The sequence below is a fragment of the Rasamsonia byssochlamydoides genome (assembly GCF_041956645.1).
Source record: "Rasamsonia byssochlamydoides strain NRRL 3658 unplaced genomic scaffold VTN77scaffold_19, whole genome shotgun sequence".
NCBI classification, from domain to species: Eukaryota; Fungi; Ascomycota; class Eurotiomycetes; order Eurotiales; family Trichocomaceae; genus Rasamsonia; species Rasamsonia byssochlamydoides.
This window is the reverse complement of record NW_027192402.1, coordinates 166,828-184,984: the sequence shown is the minus strand read 5'-3', so window position 1 is coordinate 184,984 and position 18,157 is coordinate 166,828. Positions and strand designations below refer to the sequence as shown.

Genomic DNA, 18,157 nt, shown 5'->3' with positions numbered 1-18,157 from the left:
GCCTAGCCTGAATGACACCCCAAAAAAATAAAAAGAGAAAAAGAAAAGAAAAGCTTCCTCCAAGACTCGTCTGCGTCGTGTCCCACAGTCCACTCTTTTCTTCTCTATTCTACTCTGTTTGTCGTTCATCTTCTATCATTACCAGAACGAGTGAAAGTGAATATCTGCTGCCAGATATTCAGCCATTCCCGCTGTCGATGTGACAGATTCTTCTGTGGGTTGCGGATCACGTCCGACAAAATATCGCGGACGCGCAAGTTGAAAGTCTTGAACGCAAGTATCTGTTTCCAGTCCCGAACCGCGAAACGGATCCGGTTGTTGTCGATGGAGATGACGCCGGAGTACATCTTTCGAAGATTAGCACGAGTTATCATTATATACGTGAATAACGAGCTTCACAAGGATCCAAGGCAACGGAAAGGCTGGCTTCTACTTACCTTGAAGTCAGGATCGCCACACAACAACGCAACAGCAAAATCTTCAACGGCACTCGTCTCATGCGCATTGTAGAATTTACTCCGCGCCTGCATGATGTGATAGAATGAAAGCCACTTCAGAGGCGACTCCGACTGCTTGTTGACGGAAGTCGGATGAAGGGTCACGTTCTGGTTGTTGGCAACGTTGCGCCACCCTTTGCCTTCGCGGATGAGTAGCTTGGGGTAAAAGCTCCATGCGATCACTGAATTGACGATGAGATCGTTACTACTGTTGAGATCGACCCGCTCAGGCACGGTGAAGAATTGACGTTGACGGCCGGTGACACGGGCCCTGAAATTCGAAATATCAAAGGTTAGATCGTGAACTTAAAAAATCTCCTGCAGAAGCCAGACGTACCTCCTGAGTGAGGCTTGCTCTTCAGCGTCCAGCTTCAATAATCCCGCATCGACAATGCTGACCAGAAGCTGCGTTTTGATGTCTTCAATATTCAGGAGAGTCTGCGGACTGAGGAAGTTCTTGCGACAGAACGCATACTCGTTTGCGCCTGGAGTGTTCTTGATCCGCTTCCAGGCCGTATACGCATTGTAGACCGTCAGCAGATCCGAGTCTCCTGCAGCAGCCATCAGCTAAACATGTTATGCGCTAAGGTAGACGACAAAATAATACCTTTCCTGAACGACAGCCTGGCCAAGTCTCTCTGGGTGTTCGATCCCATGGTATTTACGAATGGAGACTTGGAAGACAGAATAGCCGCGATGCTCACGCACGCGTCTAGACATTTGAAAATGGTTCCGTAAATGATGAGTTTTCCGAGAAACACGTCCAGTGGAAGCTTGGCGAGCTGCTTCCCCAGCGAGGTCAGATTCTCCGTATTCGTCAGGGCTTTCACCTCCTTCAACGAATCGATCGCCCGTCGTATATTCTTCGCAGAGGGTGGATCCAGCGCTTCAAGAAGCGTCTGCTCGACGTCGCCCAAGTTGCAAATCTTGACACGTAATACTAGGTCTTGGAGTGACAGTCGGAGCATCTCAGGTGTTTGTTGCTCTGCCAGCTGTGCCCAACCTTCAGCATTGTTCACATCAGGTTGGCGGTCTTCAGTACGTACCTGATTGTCATACCGGTATTTGGTGAAAAGATGAAAGCAGATACCCTTTTGGACTCGACCTGCTCTCCCGCGACGCTGCTTTGCATTGGCGCGGGAAATGAATGACTCCACAAGCCTGGAAAGCTGGCGTCTCTCATCGAACCTTGCACATTGTCAGGCACACCACTCGAGGAGATTGAGTAAGGGCGCGACAGATTTACCTCATCACTTTCTCTTTACCTGCATCGATAACCGCAGTAATGTCCGGAATCGTGATACCTACGCCAATTAGTGGATCCATAACAGAAAGCAGCTTCAAAAGTCCTCTTACCGGTTTCTGCGATGTTTGTCGCTATCACAATCTTCCGCATCCCCTCAGGCGGTACGAGGAAGGCTTTCTCTTGGTCCTCACTAGCAATCGACGAGTGGAGCGTATGGATGATCCAACCGTGGTCAAAAGTAGAGTCGGCTGCAATCTCATCGTGAAGTCGACGGATTTCTGCCAAGCCCGGCATGAAAACCAAGATAGCTCTGCTGTATTGACTCAATTCGGGCTTCGTTGCAATCCTAGCCAAGAGTTTTGTAATCAGGCGATAATCGAGACGATATTCATCGAATTTCAAAACAGTTTCCCTTGTCTGGCTGGAGTAGCCGTCGAGTGTTGCCCTGAGGCCTCTCGCCACATCGTCATTACGGGGTCCGTCCGAGGAATATCCGTCGTCATCGTCATCAAGTGAGGAAAATGATTGGCGGTCATCGAGGCGATGGTTTGTTAACTCAATGGCGTCCTCGAGATACTTGACCTCAACTGGAAACGTTCGACCGGGAATGTTGAGGATTGGAGCTCCACCAAGATAAGTCGAAAAGCGCCGAGCATCGACAGTGGCAGACATCAAGACGACCTTCAGTTCGGGTCGTTGTACCAGCAGTCTTCGCAAAACTATGAGTAGAAAGTCGCTGTCAATGGTCCGCTCATGAACTTCGTCTAGCACAATGTGGGTAATGTCCTGGAAATCGCTAGGACGCTCAAGCATTCGCACGACAACTCCCGTCGTCCTACACAAAATGAGTAATCGAGTCTTTCACATGGAGAAAGTTCAACATACGCATAAATCAATCTGGTGGATTGGCTGACTTTGCTTTCCAACCTGATGGCATATCCAACAAGCGATCGATTGGTCCCAACGTCACCGTTTCTCTCGCCCAGTTCCTCGCTGACTCTCCGTGCCAGGGATATTGCTGAAATCCTGCGGGGCTCTGTAACATATATTTTGCACTGACGACCGTTCAAAAGTTCATTCTCCAGAATGAAAGACGGTATTTGTGTACTCTTGCCACTCCCCGTCTCGCTGCATATGATCAAGGCCTGATTTGTTGCAAGTGTATCAAGTATCTCCTGCTTATACCCCCATACAGGCAAGTTCATCCTAGACGAAACCATGCGCTGGAATTCAGCACTGGAGGCCTTGTCCAGCCAGATTTTGGTCAAGTTGTCAGCCGACACACAATCATCTGCAGGTTGAGCTCTCTCCATAGACTCGATCTGTTTAGCATTTCCATTCCGCTTCCTGAAATTGTCAGCTAGTACAACGTCGTCCTCAAACTTTCCAACATTCTCTTGAACGAGCCTTTTCAGGCCTCTTATAGTTTCTCTATCAGCTTCGTCCTCTTGCTGTTTCTTTGTTTCGGCGAATTCCGTCCACAATTCTCTCCATGCTGCTGGGAGCCGCATGTAGGATTTGCTCTCCTTAGAACTTGACGCAGAGACGAGAAAAAGACAAAGCGTCGAAATATACCCTTCTGCTTGCACAGCTGTCGGAGTTGCGATGGAATCCATAGACACAAATATCGTAAATGGATTTGACTTGAAGGTTACCCTATCCAACGAAAGAGGGAACGGTACTTCTTGCGGTTTAGACCATTGCACTTCAACCGCTTTTCGGTTCGAATACGTCGACGATGATATGTCTCTAAAAATAATTTTGCTGGCCGGATCCCTAGCAATTGCAGATTAGTTCAGTAGCCTAACGTGTGTTTCTCGCAAAATTGTAAGATACCTCGCCTTGCATGTCTCTTCCAGTACCCTTCGAGGACTTAAACCGCTTGGCTTTCCAAAATCCCGAATCAGAATGTCATGGCTGGTGGATTCAGCTATCGGCAATGGTTCAGTCTCCGATGTATCGGCTGCAAACATTTCACCAAAAAGTGCTCCATTGTCATCATCAGCAGCCAAGCCCAATTCGCCCGAATCGGGTTCTTCCACCGGTTGGGGATTTTCGATTCTTGAACTACTTGGGGGTTTCTCGACTTGGCGCTCCTTCTCTCGCATAAACGCAGCCTCTTTCCTGAGCTCGTTAAGTTTATCTCGCCATTTGACTTCAGCTTCTACATGGTCAAAGAGCACATCGTTCTCGATTTTTGCTATTTTCCGTCGGATTCTTGCTACTCGAGGGTCAGTGTCATTATCGTTGCTCTTGTCGCGTCCAGGCTTTTTATTTTTAGCCTTGGAGGGCTGATCAAAATATTGAGGCCGAAGCTGATATAATTGGCTTTGCAGCGCCACATATTCCTCTGTAAAATCCTCTGGGTCGATAGAACTATCGGAATCATCAGGACTGGGACTTGGAGCGCTGACAACTGTTGTCTCGCTCCTTGCTTTCTTCAGACTGTCATTGCTTTCAGCAAGAGAGGGCGTGGTTGAAGGTTGAGATTGCCTATCATCTAAACGGAATTAGTCCATGTAATATGAAACGGGCCACCACCTTTTACCAGTAATCCATGACGTGGTCGTGTCCATCGTTTTAGAAGGCTGAGTCTTGGTCTTTTCGTAAGGTGGCAGTTCATCAGGATTGCAGTGCAATGCCAACCAATCCAGAGATTCATCAATGTTCCACGCCACGTCCTTGTTACCACTTGCAGGGACCCCAGAATGGTAAATAATTATGTATTTTAGCAACTCCTCCACTCGAGAGTCTGGAAAACCGAGCTTGAGGAGCGTGTCTTTCAGAGTCCAGAGTCTGATACTCAACTCCTCTTCTTTTGCGCTGTTCATGTCACGCTCTGAAAATGGCTCACGCTCCGCATCCTCTCTTCCAGTCAATTCCAGGATCCGGTCCAGGATCTCCGGTGGCAACCAGTCGGTGAGATTTAGTAAACTTGCTTGTGGTCGGAGCAGCCGTCGCTCAGTCTCAAGCTTAGACACCTGACGATCGGCGTCGCTTTTACATTTCGATGCGTATTTTTCAACAAGAGACTGCAGCTCGGCCTCTTCCAGGTGTCTCTCAAGCTCTTCAGGCGAGTAGTTTTGGAGACTCTTGTCCTTTTCTTCAGCCTGAGGCTGTTTCGTCTCCACGGACAGGGTTGACTTCTCGCTTTCTGAGACGGCTACTGATGACTCTCCTGTTGACGAGACCCCTGCGGACTCTGTTATTTTGGGCTTGGAGGGCACAGACACCGTTGCAAAGCCCCGCGCAGGGTTCGATGCTGGCTTCTTCTTTTTCTTGTTGGGAGGCATGCTGGGCACAAAATGCTTCGTCCAGTTAGATGCACGATGTGACGCGATCCATGTGGAAGTTTCGATAAAAGGGAGAGAAAAACGTTCCAGATGGATGACGAGAAGACAATTCTCAACGCGTGTTGAGAACGTGGCTCGTCATTGCAGCCCACCTCCGGGTGGCTCGCAGCGTGTCATTTGACAACTGCGGGCGACGGAAGCTCTCCCCACAACCTCGAAAACTTTTATGACACAATTGCGGGACACGACTCGGAGCCCTGTCGCAGTCGATATGTCCCAGCCCACTTAACAATATGGACGACATACAGTGGGATGCTGTCCAAAATGGTGACCTGGAGAGTCTGGGAGACGTGCTCCTCTCGAGCTCGACCTCTCGTCGGGTTCGTGCTCTCCAGGAAATCCGCGAAAAGAACGGTACGTACTGTTCTATCCCACCTTTTGACATGCAACGCCTATTGACGCTCTTTTCTTCATCAGGCACAATACTGTCGCCAAAAAACCAGAGACCTCTGTTAGACCTTCTTTTCCGGACATATCCTTTTTACATTGACCGTTCCTCGCGTTTGGCGGTTCAGCAATGTCTGCGAACTGTACTGCGCTCTACAACCGAAAAACAGGATCTGGAATACTTGGCCCGGACATTACAAAACGAGTGTTCGAAGGCAAGCCTTGCGCCTGCCTCCGCTTTTGTCCTCGTGGAGTGGTGTTCGATTGTGCTACAGCATCTCAGTGACGCTCGGGCTCCTTTGGCAATCGTTCTGGACGTCATTTCCGCAGATGCGAAAGTGCTGGAGATAAGCCTCGGAGAAGCTACGAAGCAGGCCGTAAAACAGTCTGCGCTCAGAGTTACCCGACGTGCTCTTCGGGCTGTCTTCTCTTCAGAGTCTTGGGGTGAAGACGCTATCCGGGAATCAGTGACGCGACTGACAGGCGATCCTGCTTCGGCTCAGAGAAATGCACCTTTTCTCGGCGTTATCTCTGGGGTTAGTGCGCGTCTCCAGGCCAGACGGCACGTTTTGGAAGACCTTAAAAAGCCGATCCTGGCGTTTTATGCTAAGGAGATACTGGGCTCTCGAACACCTGTTCCAGCACACATTGCAAATGGCTTGTCCGATTTCTTTTCGTCATTTGCTACTCATGAAGATCTGAAAACAGAAATTTTGCCTCCTCTAGAGAAAGCTATTCTGAGATCCCCGGAGGTAGTGCTGAGCGGTTTGATCCCGCCCCTCTGCTCTTCGATCCCCCAAGAGATTGATCTGTCAGAGGTGGTCTATTCCCGTCTTGTGAAGCCTCTTCTGTCCAGTCTCAAGTCCACAAATCCGGTAATTAGACAAGGCGCTGCCCAGTCTTTCGAGTCCCTGATATCCAAATGCAGGTCTGAAGACTGGCTTCTGAAAGTGATAGGTGAAATCATTGGTCCTCTGAAGACCCAGAAAATTTCAAACGCTGAGCAGCGCGCTTTGCATGCACAAGTGCTCTCTGCCATTCCATGCTTCGTCAATCTGTCCCAAGAAGTAGTCCAGAGCCTAGTCCCGGTGTCGTCTCGTGAGTCGAGCGAAGTAGCCTTGGAGCCCGAACTCAAGGCTGTCTGCAAGCATCTCGCTCATCTCGTCCAATCTAAAGTGGCTCTTAAGGACGATATAATAACGACCATTGCAAAGGGCTCTGGAGATAAACGTGTCCCCTTTCGAAAATTATGGCAGCTCAATATCGGCGAAGTTCTCTGGAAGATCGAGCAAGAGTCTCTCTCACATACCTCAAATGAGTCCTTTGTCAAGCAGATGTTCGCCAAGTTGAAGGACTCGTTTAACGAGGTTGTCGCAAATCCCTTACCATCGGCTCAGAGCGGTCTTATCTCAATTGCATATGTGTTCCTTGCTCTATGCGGTCGCTTGAAGGAATCAGGCATTGTAGCGTCTGCCGAGTGGACTAACGCTGCTGCGCAATCGATGTCGCTCTCCCCAAAACCTTCGTTCTTGTTGAATCCGAAGGTTTATACGAAGTTAGCATCGGATGATGATTTCCGGTGGAACACACGGGCGCTCGGCGCAATTGCGACAAAGTCTGGTATTCGGAGCTACGACTCCGCGACAAAGGATGCATGGGGTCAAGCTTTCGTATATATCATTGCCAGCCCTGGAGTTCCACCAAGAAGCCGAGAAGACGCGTGCCGCACGTTGTCGGAGGTTTATCTCAAGGATGCTGATACGATTGGTGCTGTCATCATTGATGCGGTGTGGACCTGGATCCTTTCCTTAGAAACCGCTGAGAAAGAGTCTGCTGCTGTCGCCGCTGGTGCAAGCAGTCAAAACTTCCTTCATCTTGTTATCAAAGCCATTTGTCCTCGTGCTTCCGACATCCAAGCATCGGGCCAAGCGGGAACCGAGCTGACCCTCAAAAACCAGCTTATCAATCTCCTTGTGCTTTGTCGCGGTGAACTGATTCCGAAAGTATCCTGGATCGAATTATGTCTAAGAACCGGAACAGACCCCGGAAAACTTGTTTCTGAACGGCCTGATGAATGCATAAAACAGTTGACCCGGGTGATGGAGGTTCGTATACCAAAACCATCTCATCTGTGCACCCTTTGTCAACTAACTCAGCTACTCTAGGATCCGGTCCAGTCTAGGATAGCTCAAGCAGGTGTCGCTGTCTGGAGTGCAGCAGCAGACTTAGCCTTCGTTTCCCCGGATGTTATGGTGCCACATCTCGTCCAACTCATTCAAGATGACTTAGACACCAACCGCATATCTAAATTCACACCGACTGATGCTGCTATTGCACGTACTCCGGAAGGAACAATGTTTGTAGACGTCCTGAGCACCAAGACCGCCAAACCTGTCGGGAAGGGCAAGGATTACGATACCTTGAAGTGGGAAGAGGAAATAAGGGCCGAAATTGCTCGAAAGAAAGGGCAGACGCAGAAGAAACTCACCGCGGAAGAACAGGCCAAAGTCAATGCACAATTGGCTAAAGAAGCTAAAATTCGGGAAGAAGTTCTGCGTGAAACGAAGCGAATTGAGCGAGGTTCCGGAATCGTACGGGGTTTGGCCACTGGTCCTCCTACCGATGCAGATGGTTGGATTAACACGGCAATCACGTCTCTTCTATCCCTATCGCGATCTAATGCTGGCCTCTTCGTCGGTGATTCTGTTTCAAAAGCGTACATCTCTTGCTCTGAAAAGATTTCATCTCGTCTCGGCACTCTGCGACCCTTCGTCGGCGTTGCAACGCTGCGAACCTTGGGAAACGCAAACCTACCTCCTGAAATGGAGGCAGAACCTCTCGGAGGTCAGTTTTTCGTTATTGGCTATTGATATGTCGACTGACATAACGTGCCCTCCAGATCTCGTAACCAGAATTCTGTACCGCCTGCGCTTTACATCTGAACAATTACCTTTCGACACAGTGTCTCTGTCATACGTGCTTCCACTGATATTTTTAGTCCTCAGCCGAAATGGTATTGAAGAGCAAAAAGGAGAGGAGGAGGGAGAGCAGGTCCTGCTCTCGTTGGAGTTTCTGTCATTCCATTCCTCTTCTTGTGAGTGTTCACATTATTGTCTTGGTATTCATTAGTCTCAAGCTCACTTTTTGCAGTCTCGGATAGCCGCCTTCCCCGCGGTGAAGTTTTGCAGCACTTGATTACTTCACTGCACAAATATTCTCAGCACTACAAGCTGGTCAAAGATACGTTATTTGATTTCTGCAGATGCATATCGCCCAATATTTCTCGTGAGGAGCTGGACATACTACTCGAAGGAACTCTCGCCTCGGATATTTCGGTTAGGACCGCTGTGTTGCAGGTCATAGAAGCTGAAATTGACCTGACGGACCTGGATTTCTCCGAGCATATCTGGCTATGCTGTCACGATCACGTCGAGGAAAATGTCGAGCTTTCGGAGACGATCTGGGAAGAAAATGCACTAGAAGTGGATGAGGATTCCTACCCGAAAATCGTGAAATATCTCGACTCCAAGGATTCACAATTGAGAGGGGCAGCGGCACGTGCCCTTGCACATGCGGTCGAGTTAAATCCATCGATATTTGTGAAAGTGCTGTCGGAGCTGCAATCGAGGTATGAGACTGAGATCCGGCCGAAGGCTCCTGAGAAAGATAAATACGGGATGCCCCTAAAAGTGGACACAACAGACCACTGGGAAATTCGAAGTGGGATAGCCCTTGCTTTCAAAGCCATGTCCAACAGTTTTGAGGGCGATCAAATTGTATCTTTCATGAAGTTCCTGATCGAGAACGGTCCTCTGGTCGACAAGAATGCCTCCGTGAGAGAGCAAATGGCTGACAGTGGAAGATCTGTGATCGCGAAGCGTGGTGAGCAGAAGGTCGAGGAATTGATGGGTCTCTTTGAAAAGACGCTGGAAACATCGGACAAGGCCACAGAGAGTTCCGATTGGCTCAACGAGGCCGTCATTATTCTCTATGGCTCTCTGGCCAGACATCTCAAGGCAGGAGATCCGCGGTTAGGAACAGTTATCAATAAACTGCTTGCTGCTCTCCCGACCCCTTCTGAAATGGTGCAGTCTGCAGTGGCAGAATGCCTTCCACCTCTGATTAGGCTGTCGGGCCCTGAAACGGAAGGATACGTTCGAGAGATGCTGGACCAGCTTGTGCAGTCTAAGAAGTATGCCTCCCGGCGTGGTGCGGCATATGGTCTCGCTGGAATCATTTCTGGTAAAGGACTTATCGCCTTACGGCAGTATCAGATTATGTCTGTCCTCAAAGAAGCTCTTGAGAACAAAAAGGATCCAAATCAGCGACAAGGAGCTCTTCTGGCCTACGAGCTGTTTTCTACTGTCCTTGGGCGGACATTTGAGCCGTACGTCATCAAAATCGTCCCTCATCTCCTCACGAGCTTTGGCGACCCAAGCATCGACGTCCGGGATGCTTGCCTTGACGCTGCGAAAGCATGCTTTGCAAGTCTTAGCTCTTATGGAGTGAAGCAGATCCTTCCTATGCTCCTGGAAGGTCTTGATGATACGCAATGGCGCAGTAAGAAGGGTGCCTGTGATTTGCTTGGTGCCATGGCGTACCTTGATCCCCAGCAGCTTGCAACTAGTCTACCAGATATTATCCCTCCTCTGACAGTTGTACTGAATGACAGTCATAAGGAGGTGCGAAATGCCGCGAATCGCAGTCTGCAACGCTTTGGCGAAGTCATCAGCAACCCGGAGGTGAAGAGTCTAGTTGGAATCCTCTTGAAGGCTCTTAGCGATCCGACAAAGCATACCGAAGAAGCCTTGGATGCATTGATCAAGGTTTCCTTCGTTCATTATCTGGATGCTCCGTCGTTGGCTCTTGTCGTGCGCATTCTTGAACGTGGACTTGGTGATAGGTCAACAACGAAACGTAAAGCTGCCCAGATTATCGGGAGCTTGGCTCATCTCACTGAGCGCAGAGATCTCATCTCCCATCTGCCCATCTTGGTTGCTGGGTTACGTCTTGCGATCGTTGATCCGGTGCCCACGACTCGGGCCACCGCTTCTAAAGCTCTTGGTTCCCTCATTGAGAAGCTCGGAGAAGACGCGCTGCCAGATCTTATCCCGAGTCTTATGTCAACTCTTAAATCGGATACTGGAGCGGGTGACAGATTGGGATCTGCCCAGGCTCTTTCCGAAGTTCTTGCAGGACTGGGAACGACAAGACTCGAGGAAACCTTGCCCACTATACTGCAAAACGTCTCCAGCTCCAAGCCTACTGTCAGAGAAGGCTTTATGTCTCTTTTCATTTTCCTGCCTGCCTGCTTTGGCAACAGTTTCGCCTCCTACCTTAACAGAATTATCCCCCCTATTCTGTCCGGGTTGGCAGATGATGTTGAGGCGATTCGTGAGACTGCTTTGCGAGCTGGTCGCTTGTTGGTCAAGAATTTCTCATCGAAGGCTATTGACCTCCTTCTTCCGGAACTCGAGCGAGGTTTGGCGGATGACAACCATCGTATCAGGTTGAGTTCCGTTGAGCTTGTTGGTGACCTGTTGTTCAATATCACTGGGATTACGAATAAGGTCGATGTCGAGGAACAAGAAGAAGGTGCGACGCAAGCTGGCCAGTCTTTGCTCGAAATTCTCGGAGAAGAGAAACGGAACAAAGTCTTGTCCGCTCTCTACATATGTCGCTGCGATACTTCGGGCCTGGTCAGGAGCGCCGCAATCTCGGTGTGGAAAGCGCTGGTGGCTTCTCCAAGGACACTGAAGGACCTGGTGCCCACATTGACACAATTGATCATTCGTCGTCTCGGGTCATCCAACATGGAGCAGAAAGTCATTGCCGGGAACGCACTGGGAGACCTCATCAAGAAGGCTGGAGAAAATGTTCTCGCTACTTTGTTGCCATCGCTCGAGGATGGCCTACGAACTTCTCCTGATGTCGACGCTAGACAAGGTATCTGTATCGCGCTACGTGAACTTATTGTCTCAGCGTCTGCTGAGGCTCTGGAGGACTATGAGAAGGTTCTCATATCCATTGTCCGAGTTGCATTGGTCGACAGCAATGAGGAAGTCCGGGAGGCTGCAGCCGAAGCGTTCGATGCGTTGCAGCAAAGTCTGGGTAAGAAAGCAGTTGACCAAGTTCTGCCATATCTGTTGTCTCTTCTGCGAAACGAGGAGGATGCCGAACAAGCGCTGTCGGCTCTCCTTACCCTTCTTACCGAAACCACACGCGCCAACATCATTCTTCCAAATCTCATCCCTACCTTGCTCACGCCTCCCATCTCTGCCTTCAATGCAAAGGCTCTTGCGTCCTTGTCAAAAGTGGCTAGTTCTGCCATGACTCGTCGGCTGCCGACTATCCTCAACGCCCTTATGGACGAGATCATTTCGACCAAGGACGACGAACACAGGCTGGAGCTCAGCAAAGCTTTCGACACCGTCCTTGTGTCCGTGGACGAATTCGACGGTCTCAACGTTGTTATGAGTGTTATGTTATCTCTCATGAAGCACGACGATCATCGACGACGGGCCAACGCGGCTATTCACCTTGCTACCTTCTTCTCGGATGCTGCGATAGACTTCTCGAGATACCACCAGGACTTGATCCGCGTGCTTCTCATATCATTCGATGACAGGGATACGGATGTGGTCAAGGCTGCATGGAACGCATTAAATCAGCTGACCTCACATATGCGCAAAGAAGAGATGGAGTTACTAGTGATCCCCACACGCCAGGTGTTGCGCCAGGTTGGAGTCCCTGGAGCGGATCTTCCGGGTTTCAGCTTACCCAAGGGAATTACCGCTATCTTCCCAATCTTCCTTCAGGGCCTGTTGAATGGCAACGTAGAACAGCGAACGCAAGCTGCTCTCGCGATTGCCGACATGATCGATCGAACAGGGGCGGACTCTTTGAAACCATTTGTGACTCAGATCACTGGTCCGCTGATCAGAGTTGTTTCCGAACGATCTGTGGATATCAAATGTAAGCATCTCTCCTCATTTTTCAGACAGGAAATGGCACTAATTAATTTTGACCAGCTGCGGTCTTCTTTGCGCTCAATAAGCTCTTGGAGAAGATACCCCTGGCTGTCAAGCCATTCCTTCCGCAACTGCAGAGGACCTTCGCTAGAGGCCTCGCGGATACAACCAGCGAGACTCTACGTAACAGGGCTGCTAAGGGTCTTGGAATCCTGATCACGCTGACTCCAAGAGTAGACCCTCTGGTTGCAGGTAAGACTAAGTCGAGGGCTCTTCCCTGGAAACGCGCTGACTTGTGGGCGCAGAGCTTGTCGCTGGGGCAAAGACTCCCGATGAAGGAGTTAAGAATGCCATGATGAAAGCGCTCCATGAGGTTGTGGGCAAGGCCGGTGCCAGCATGAGCGAGGCATCAAGGAATGCTGTCCTTGGCTTGATTGATGATGACAGCAGTGACCGGACGGGTAAATCTGATCCTGTCTCTACAAGTTTGAGAGCTGAGACTGATTGTTCTACAGATGCAATGGCAATAACTAACGCGCGGTTGCTTGGTGTTCTTGTAAAGAATCTCTCGGCGGCAACAGCGATACCAGTCATAAGGTATACCCAATCGACACAGTCTCCTTGATTCTCGATAAAAGTTACGAGTGCTAATCATTATCCAGAAATCGAGCTCTTACTACGAACTTCTCTCATGCCTCTATTTTAGGGCTGAATGCCTTGCTTGTTGAGGCGCCGTCTTTGTTGCTTGAGAATTTCGCAGCCGAAACGCCTTCAATCATTTGCCAAGGAATCTCCAACCAAGATGTAAGTCGAAGGCTGCCTCGACTATGTCTTCGATACTAATGTGGCCCAGACCTTTATATCCGACAACAGTGTGCTGGCCGCGGGTAAATACCTCCTTGTGGAAGGTGAAGGCAAGAATTTCGAGACAAATAAGTCTGTGTTCGAAGCACTGGCTCCGGTGATCCAACCAGGCAATCCCGTTGACACTCGCCGTTTGGCCCTTGTCGTCATCCGTACCGTCAGTCGTCTCCACCCTGAGCTGACCAGACCTCATCTGGGATTGCTTGCGCCGGCAATCTTTGCCAGCGTTCGTGATACTGCCATCCCTGTCAAGCTCGCGGCTGAGGCTGCTTTCCTGTCGATATTCTCCGTCGTTGATTCTGAGTCAGCCGTCTTTGACAAGTACATGGCAGGACCTGGAGCAGAGCTGCCCGCTGGACCCAAACGGAGTATGTCAGATTACTTCAAGCGGGTTGCTCTACGGCTTGCTGGCCAGGCACGAGAGAGGAGAGAGGCCGAGGGTAGCCAAGGCGGACTGGGTCTGTCTAATGATGAAGTGGAAGACGAGAAGGAGGTGTGGAGCGTTGGAAGGCTTGACCTCGGAGAGGACTCTGTTGGTGATGAGTGATGCTCGCAAACTCCCATTGTAGATACACAGAAAGCGAATGATTTTTCTTTTCAAAAATACTGCAATATATTACTTGTCTAAACATTTCATCACTTCTCCTTACGCATCATTACACCCAGATCGAAGCATAGTAGAAAGATGCCTTTATCGTGGATCTGTTTGATAACGACAATCACGTGATAATTATATAATCAGATGTGCGTCTATTCCTAACTGCCTCAACAATGTGCTGGTATGACTGTGCAGATTATTGAAACTGTAATACCACTTCAAGCTCGCTAACGTTTAAATCGCTTCTCAAAGGAGGCCTGGACGAGTTTTTGGAGCAGTCGCTGTCTTCCATCCTCTGTGGTATTGCGCGGCATGGTTGGTCGGGAAGAGGCTTAAGCCCTAATGTGGGTTCGAGCGGATTTCTCGCTTAGCAGCACATCGATTAGCTAATCAACCACCCCATCTCAAACTCCTCACTGAAATCATCCGTCGTCAATCGACTCGAACGACGAACACCATCCGCCCAACGACCGTCGACACGCCGACATCAAGATGTGAGTTATCACCCATTGATTCCATCATCCATCTCCTCGAGGGAGGTTTATTGCCTATGCGTTTCCTCATCCTTGAAAGATGATGATGATGCACGCAGGCGGACCTCCCGGATCCCACTTTCTCACTCCATCGCGTTCGTGGCAGCAAACTGACCGCGTGAAATTTTTCCTTTCGCTGGATATAGGGTCAACCTGCGTACCCAGAAGCGCCTCGCGGCCGCCGTGATCGGCTGCGGAAAGCGCAAAGTGTGGCTCGACCCGAATGAGGTCAACGAGATCTCCAACGCCAACTCTCGTCAGACGATCCGCAAGCTGGTCCGCGATGGCCTCATCATCCGCAAGCCGGTCACCATGCACTCCCGCGCTCGAGCCCGTGAGCTCGCTGCTGCACGCCGAATTGGCCGACACCGTGGTCTGGGTAAGCGGAAGGGTACCAAGGACGCCAGAATGCCCAGGTACGTGACTGTCTCAGACGGATCATCGAAAATGTCACTTGGAAGCGTTGCTGATATCGGTCTCCTTTTAGCCAAGTCCTCTGGATGCGCCGCCAGCGGGTTCTCCGCCGTCTCCTCGTGAAGTACCGTGCCTCTGGCAAGATTGACAAGCACCTGTACCACGAACTCTACCACCTGAGCAAGGGTAACACCTTCAAGCACAAGCGCGCTCTGGTTGAGCACGTAAGTCCACTTGGCCACGACACGACCTTCGATCTATGCGTCTCGTTGAATAAGATTCTTCTTGTCCAGGATAGAGCTGACTGTCGTGCAACAGATCCACAAGGCCAAGGCTGAGAAGCAGCGTGAGCGTCTCCTCAAGGAGGAGATGGACGCTAAGCGTGCCAAGACCAAGGCTGCTCGTGAACGACGACAGGAGCGTATCACCGCCAAGCGGACTGCTGCGGCCGAGGCCGAGGGTACTCAGGAGTAAATGTCGTCTGATGCGATGTGAAGATGGGGAGATGGTGTTGGGGAAGACCTTGGTCGCGGTGACCATGGCTTTATTCGAGGTCCGGTTCATGTGGCATTATTGTACGGAGCGGATACCAGGATATGGGATCTGTGATCTGGAGCGGGATAATGCATTCTCTTTCTGTGAGACTGTGCCGGGCAGACCTTGTGATATGAGACTGAATGTATTGAACCGTTTTCCTGTTTTCCACCCTGGGGTCGATGGGTTACTGCCCGGGGAACCAAAATTTCCTATGTGCCTTGAACTCGACTTAGAAAGATGTCTTAAAAGGATAAATGTCATAACGCAAGCAATACCATTAACTTTGAAAACAGACGCTTGACGTATGGATAGTAATTCCGGCGCATTCGCTAGTCGTATCATTTCCCATACTACTTTTGTTGCATCTGTTATCCAAGTCTCAACTGGATCAAACTTTGTGTGTACAACCTCCCCGAATTCACTCGGTGTTCTCTCCCAGGCAGACTGCAGAAGGACATGTCAGATATAATTCCTTTGTCTCTTTTCATATCAACAACCTGCGCTGCGATGGTAGTGGTCACTGCTCACAAGGCAGCCCGGGTTTGATTCCCTCTTGTTCCAAAAAAAAAAGGTCCAATTTCTCCTAACAAAATAACAGAAAAAAAAAGGTGACAATAAATCCCTGTCCGCAAAATGCATAGGTAGGTATTTTTATCGCACCAGTGGGTCCTGGGATGAAGGACCCCTGGTGTCAACTTTTTTCCATTTTTCTAGTCACGTGACTCGGATCAAGTGAGGTTATTGTTATTTCCTTTTTGGGAATATATTCAGTTCCTCCGAGTAACTACTAACTACTAGCCAATGATCTTCCTTAGAAATTATATATCTATCTCAATCTGATTGCCCGGTTGATGTGCTGGAGCATAAAATAGGCCTGGCCAGCTAGTTTAGATTAGTTGGAATATGATCAATTCTTTAGAATGTTAAGTCACAGGCTCATTTTTGGCCTTTGGCGCAGAGACTCCGGACATAAGATCTTACTGGGGCCAAGGCTTCTGTCTAACAATCTAGCCATGCTTTGATCAACGCGACAGAGAATGCCGCAAAATTCCACACCTTCTGGACGCTGTCTAACCAGAGCTCTGTTCTGGAATGCCAATGCTGCGCCTGGAGAGCAGTATCTTCGTATGCCTAAGCCCTTTTCTTCAGTTCCACGCTAATTCATGGCTGTAGTTCCTATAGTATTTGCCTGATACAGACAAGAACATCCTCGCCTGCATAGACTGGTCCAGCCAGACGAATATAGCCGTGAATGGCACTTGCACTGCTCTGGACTCCAACATTTCCTGACGGGATGGTACCCTGCCCAGGACTGATCTAAAGAGTTTCCATGTTGAATAGGAAGGTTAGAATGACGTTGAATTGTTGCCTGCCAGTCTACAGGGTTTAGCACGTCTTTCTTCCAGTCACCAACATCACCTTGACTCAACCATCTCCTTGTCTTCCTCTTCAATATCCTTGGCTTCGTTCGCCTATCTATCATCTGTGTATCGCCTACACACTCAACATGGCTACCCCAGCAGAATATGAAGCGTTCTTCGCGATATCCTACTAAAGCATAGATATTGGACAGAGGAAGAACTCGACAGGCTCGCCAGAGAAAGATTCAAGACTGACGAGGAGTAGTACTACGGTTGGTATATCTGGACAAATGTGAGGGAGGAACAGCAGCGGTTCGAAATAGCAGTTCCAATCCCACGAGAGGATCTCATCGACGTGATAGACCACGTAAACTACAACAATGATGTTGATCGAGCCAGGCTTGTTACTGCTATCAGAAGGAACGTCGTCCCATGGATCCCCGTTGGGAGAGACGCAAACGGGGACATCTACCGACTCGTCCCAAATCCACGTGCTCTCTTACCGGATCTACTGGAGCCTAAAGTCCAAAATAATAAGCTCGTCTCGCTCAGCGTGCTTGGCGTCAACACTAATGTCCAACCTCAGAAACCTCGCCATCGTCGTGAGGATAATTTACCGGAAGAGAGCACAATCGCTAACAAGTCTTATGAATCGGTTGGGGGGGGGTTGTCTTCTACCAGCTCCGGGTCGTGGAGATATGGGTGTGGTGAACCTGAGGTACTAAGAAGCGACGACGACGCTGCAAAAGGCCCCTGATTTCCTAGTGGGTTCTGTGCTGTCGTTAGATTTGGCACCAATGGCCTTCCTAGCGGTATATACCTTGTCTATGATTTTTACCCTGAAGATGATATCACCGGTAACCGTTATCCGAAGACGGACCGCAGCGATTGGGGGTACCTGGGTGAAAGATATGAGCAGTTCTCTGTTGCAAGGATTGCGGGTAGGATCGCGGACCTCGAATTTGGCCGAACCTTGACCTTCACAGAGAAAATCGACTATCCAGTGGAGATCGTCAGAGCTGTCAAGACCTGTAGAGGGACTATTATCAGGGCTACTGTTGCTGATGCTGAAGCTAAGAATGATAATTGAATGAGATATTAGGCGAACCATACTTTAATATGTTGGCTGATATCAGTGCTCATGATGGTAAGTAGCACCCATCTTGAATTTAACGGAGTTGATTGAATAGTAGAAAAGCTGGTTTTCTTATCTAACGCCCATACCTCTTGTCTACCATGCTGTTCCAAGTGCTTCGTGACTAACCGGATATTTCATTCGTCGATCAGCCTGAGCCTGGATACTTAACAGATATCCAGAGCAGCACGGCTTGGTCCGCGTCTTTGTATTCTTTACATTATATTTTGAATGAATAGTGAACAAAGCCGAATTACCCGG

General features: G+C 49.6%; 4 protein-coding genes across 4 annotated transcripts; 3 read left to right on the top strand and 1 right to left on the bottom strand.

Moving 5' to 3' along the window:
* Window positions 1-125: 125 nt before the first annotated feature.
* VTN77DRAFT_2504 (uncharacterized protein) lies at window positions 126-5,036 on the bottom strand (the record flags this gene model as incomplete). Its single annotated transcript, XM_069418351.1, has 10 exons — window positions 126-347; window positions 438-768; window positions 835-1,048; window positions 1,105-1,489; window positions 1,544-1,685; window positions 1,744-1,801; window positions 1,854-2,578; window positions 2,629-3,519; window positions 3,580-4,243; window positions 4,292-5,036. The coding sequence occupies 10 exons, from the start codon at window positions 5,034-5,036 to the stop codon at window positions 126-128; spliced, it is 4,377 nt and encodes a 1,458-aa protein (XP_069279130.1).
* A 293-nt stretch (window positions 5,037-5,329) lies between these two features.
* On the top strand, window positions 5,330-13,865 carry VTN77DRAFT_2503 (uncharacterized protein; the record flags this gene model as incomplete). Its single annotated transcript, XM_069418350.1, has 10 exons — window positions 5,330-5,450; window positions 5,514-7,588; window positions 7,649-8,327; window positions 8,383-8,577; window positions 8,634-12,458; window positions 12,515-12,706; window positions 12,760-12,915; window positions 12,970-13,051; window positions 13,117-13,258; window positions 13,308-13,865. 10 exons carry the CDS (start codon window positions 5,330-5,332, stop codon window positions 13,863-13,865), a joined length of 8,025 nt encoding a protein of 2,674 aa, XP_069279129.1.
* An 896-nt stretch (window positions 13,866-14,761) lies between these two features.
* On the top strand, window positions 14,762-15,337 carry VTN77DRAFT_2502 (60S ribosomal protein eL19; the record flags this gene model as incomplete). Its single annotated transcript, XM_069418349.1, has 3 exons — window positions 14,762-14,865; window positions 14,937-15,087; window positions 15,182-15,337. The coding sequence occupies 3 exons, from the start codon at window positions 14,762-14,764 to the stop codon at window positions 15,335-15,337; spliced, it is 411 nt and encodes a 136-aa protein (XP_069279128.1).
* A 1,155-nt stretch (window positions 15,338-16,492) lies between these two features.
* On the top strand, window positions 16,493-17,851 carry VTN77DRAFT_2501 (uncharacterized protein; the record flags this gene model as incomplete). Its single annotated transcript, XM_069418348.1, has 3 exons — window positions 16,493-16,525; window positions 17,027-17,463; window positions 17,527-17,851. 3 exons carry the CDS (start codon window positions 16,493-16,495, stop codon window positions 17,849-17,851), a joined length of 795 nt encoding a protein of 264 aa, XP_069279127.1.
* Window positions 17,852-18,157: the final 306 nt, after the last annotated feature.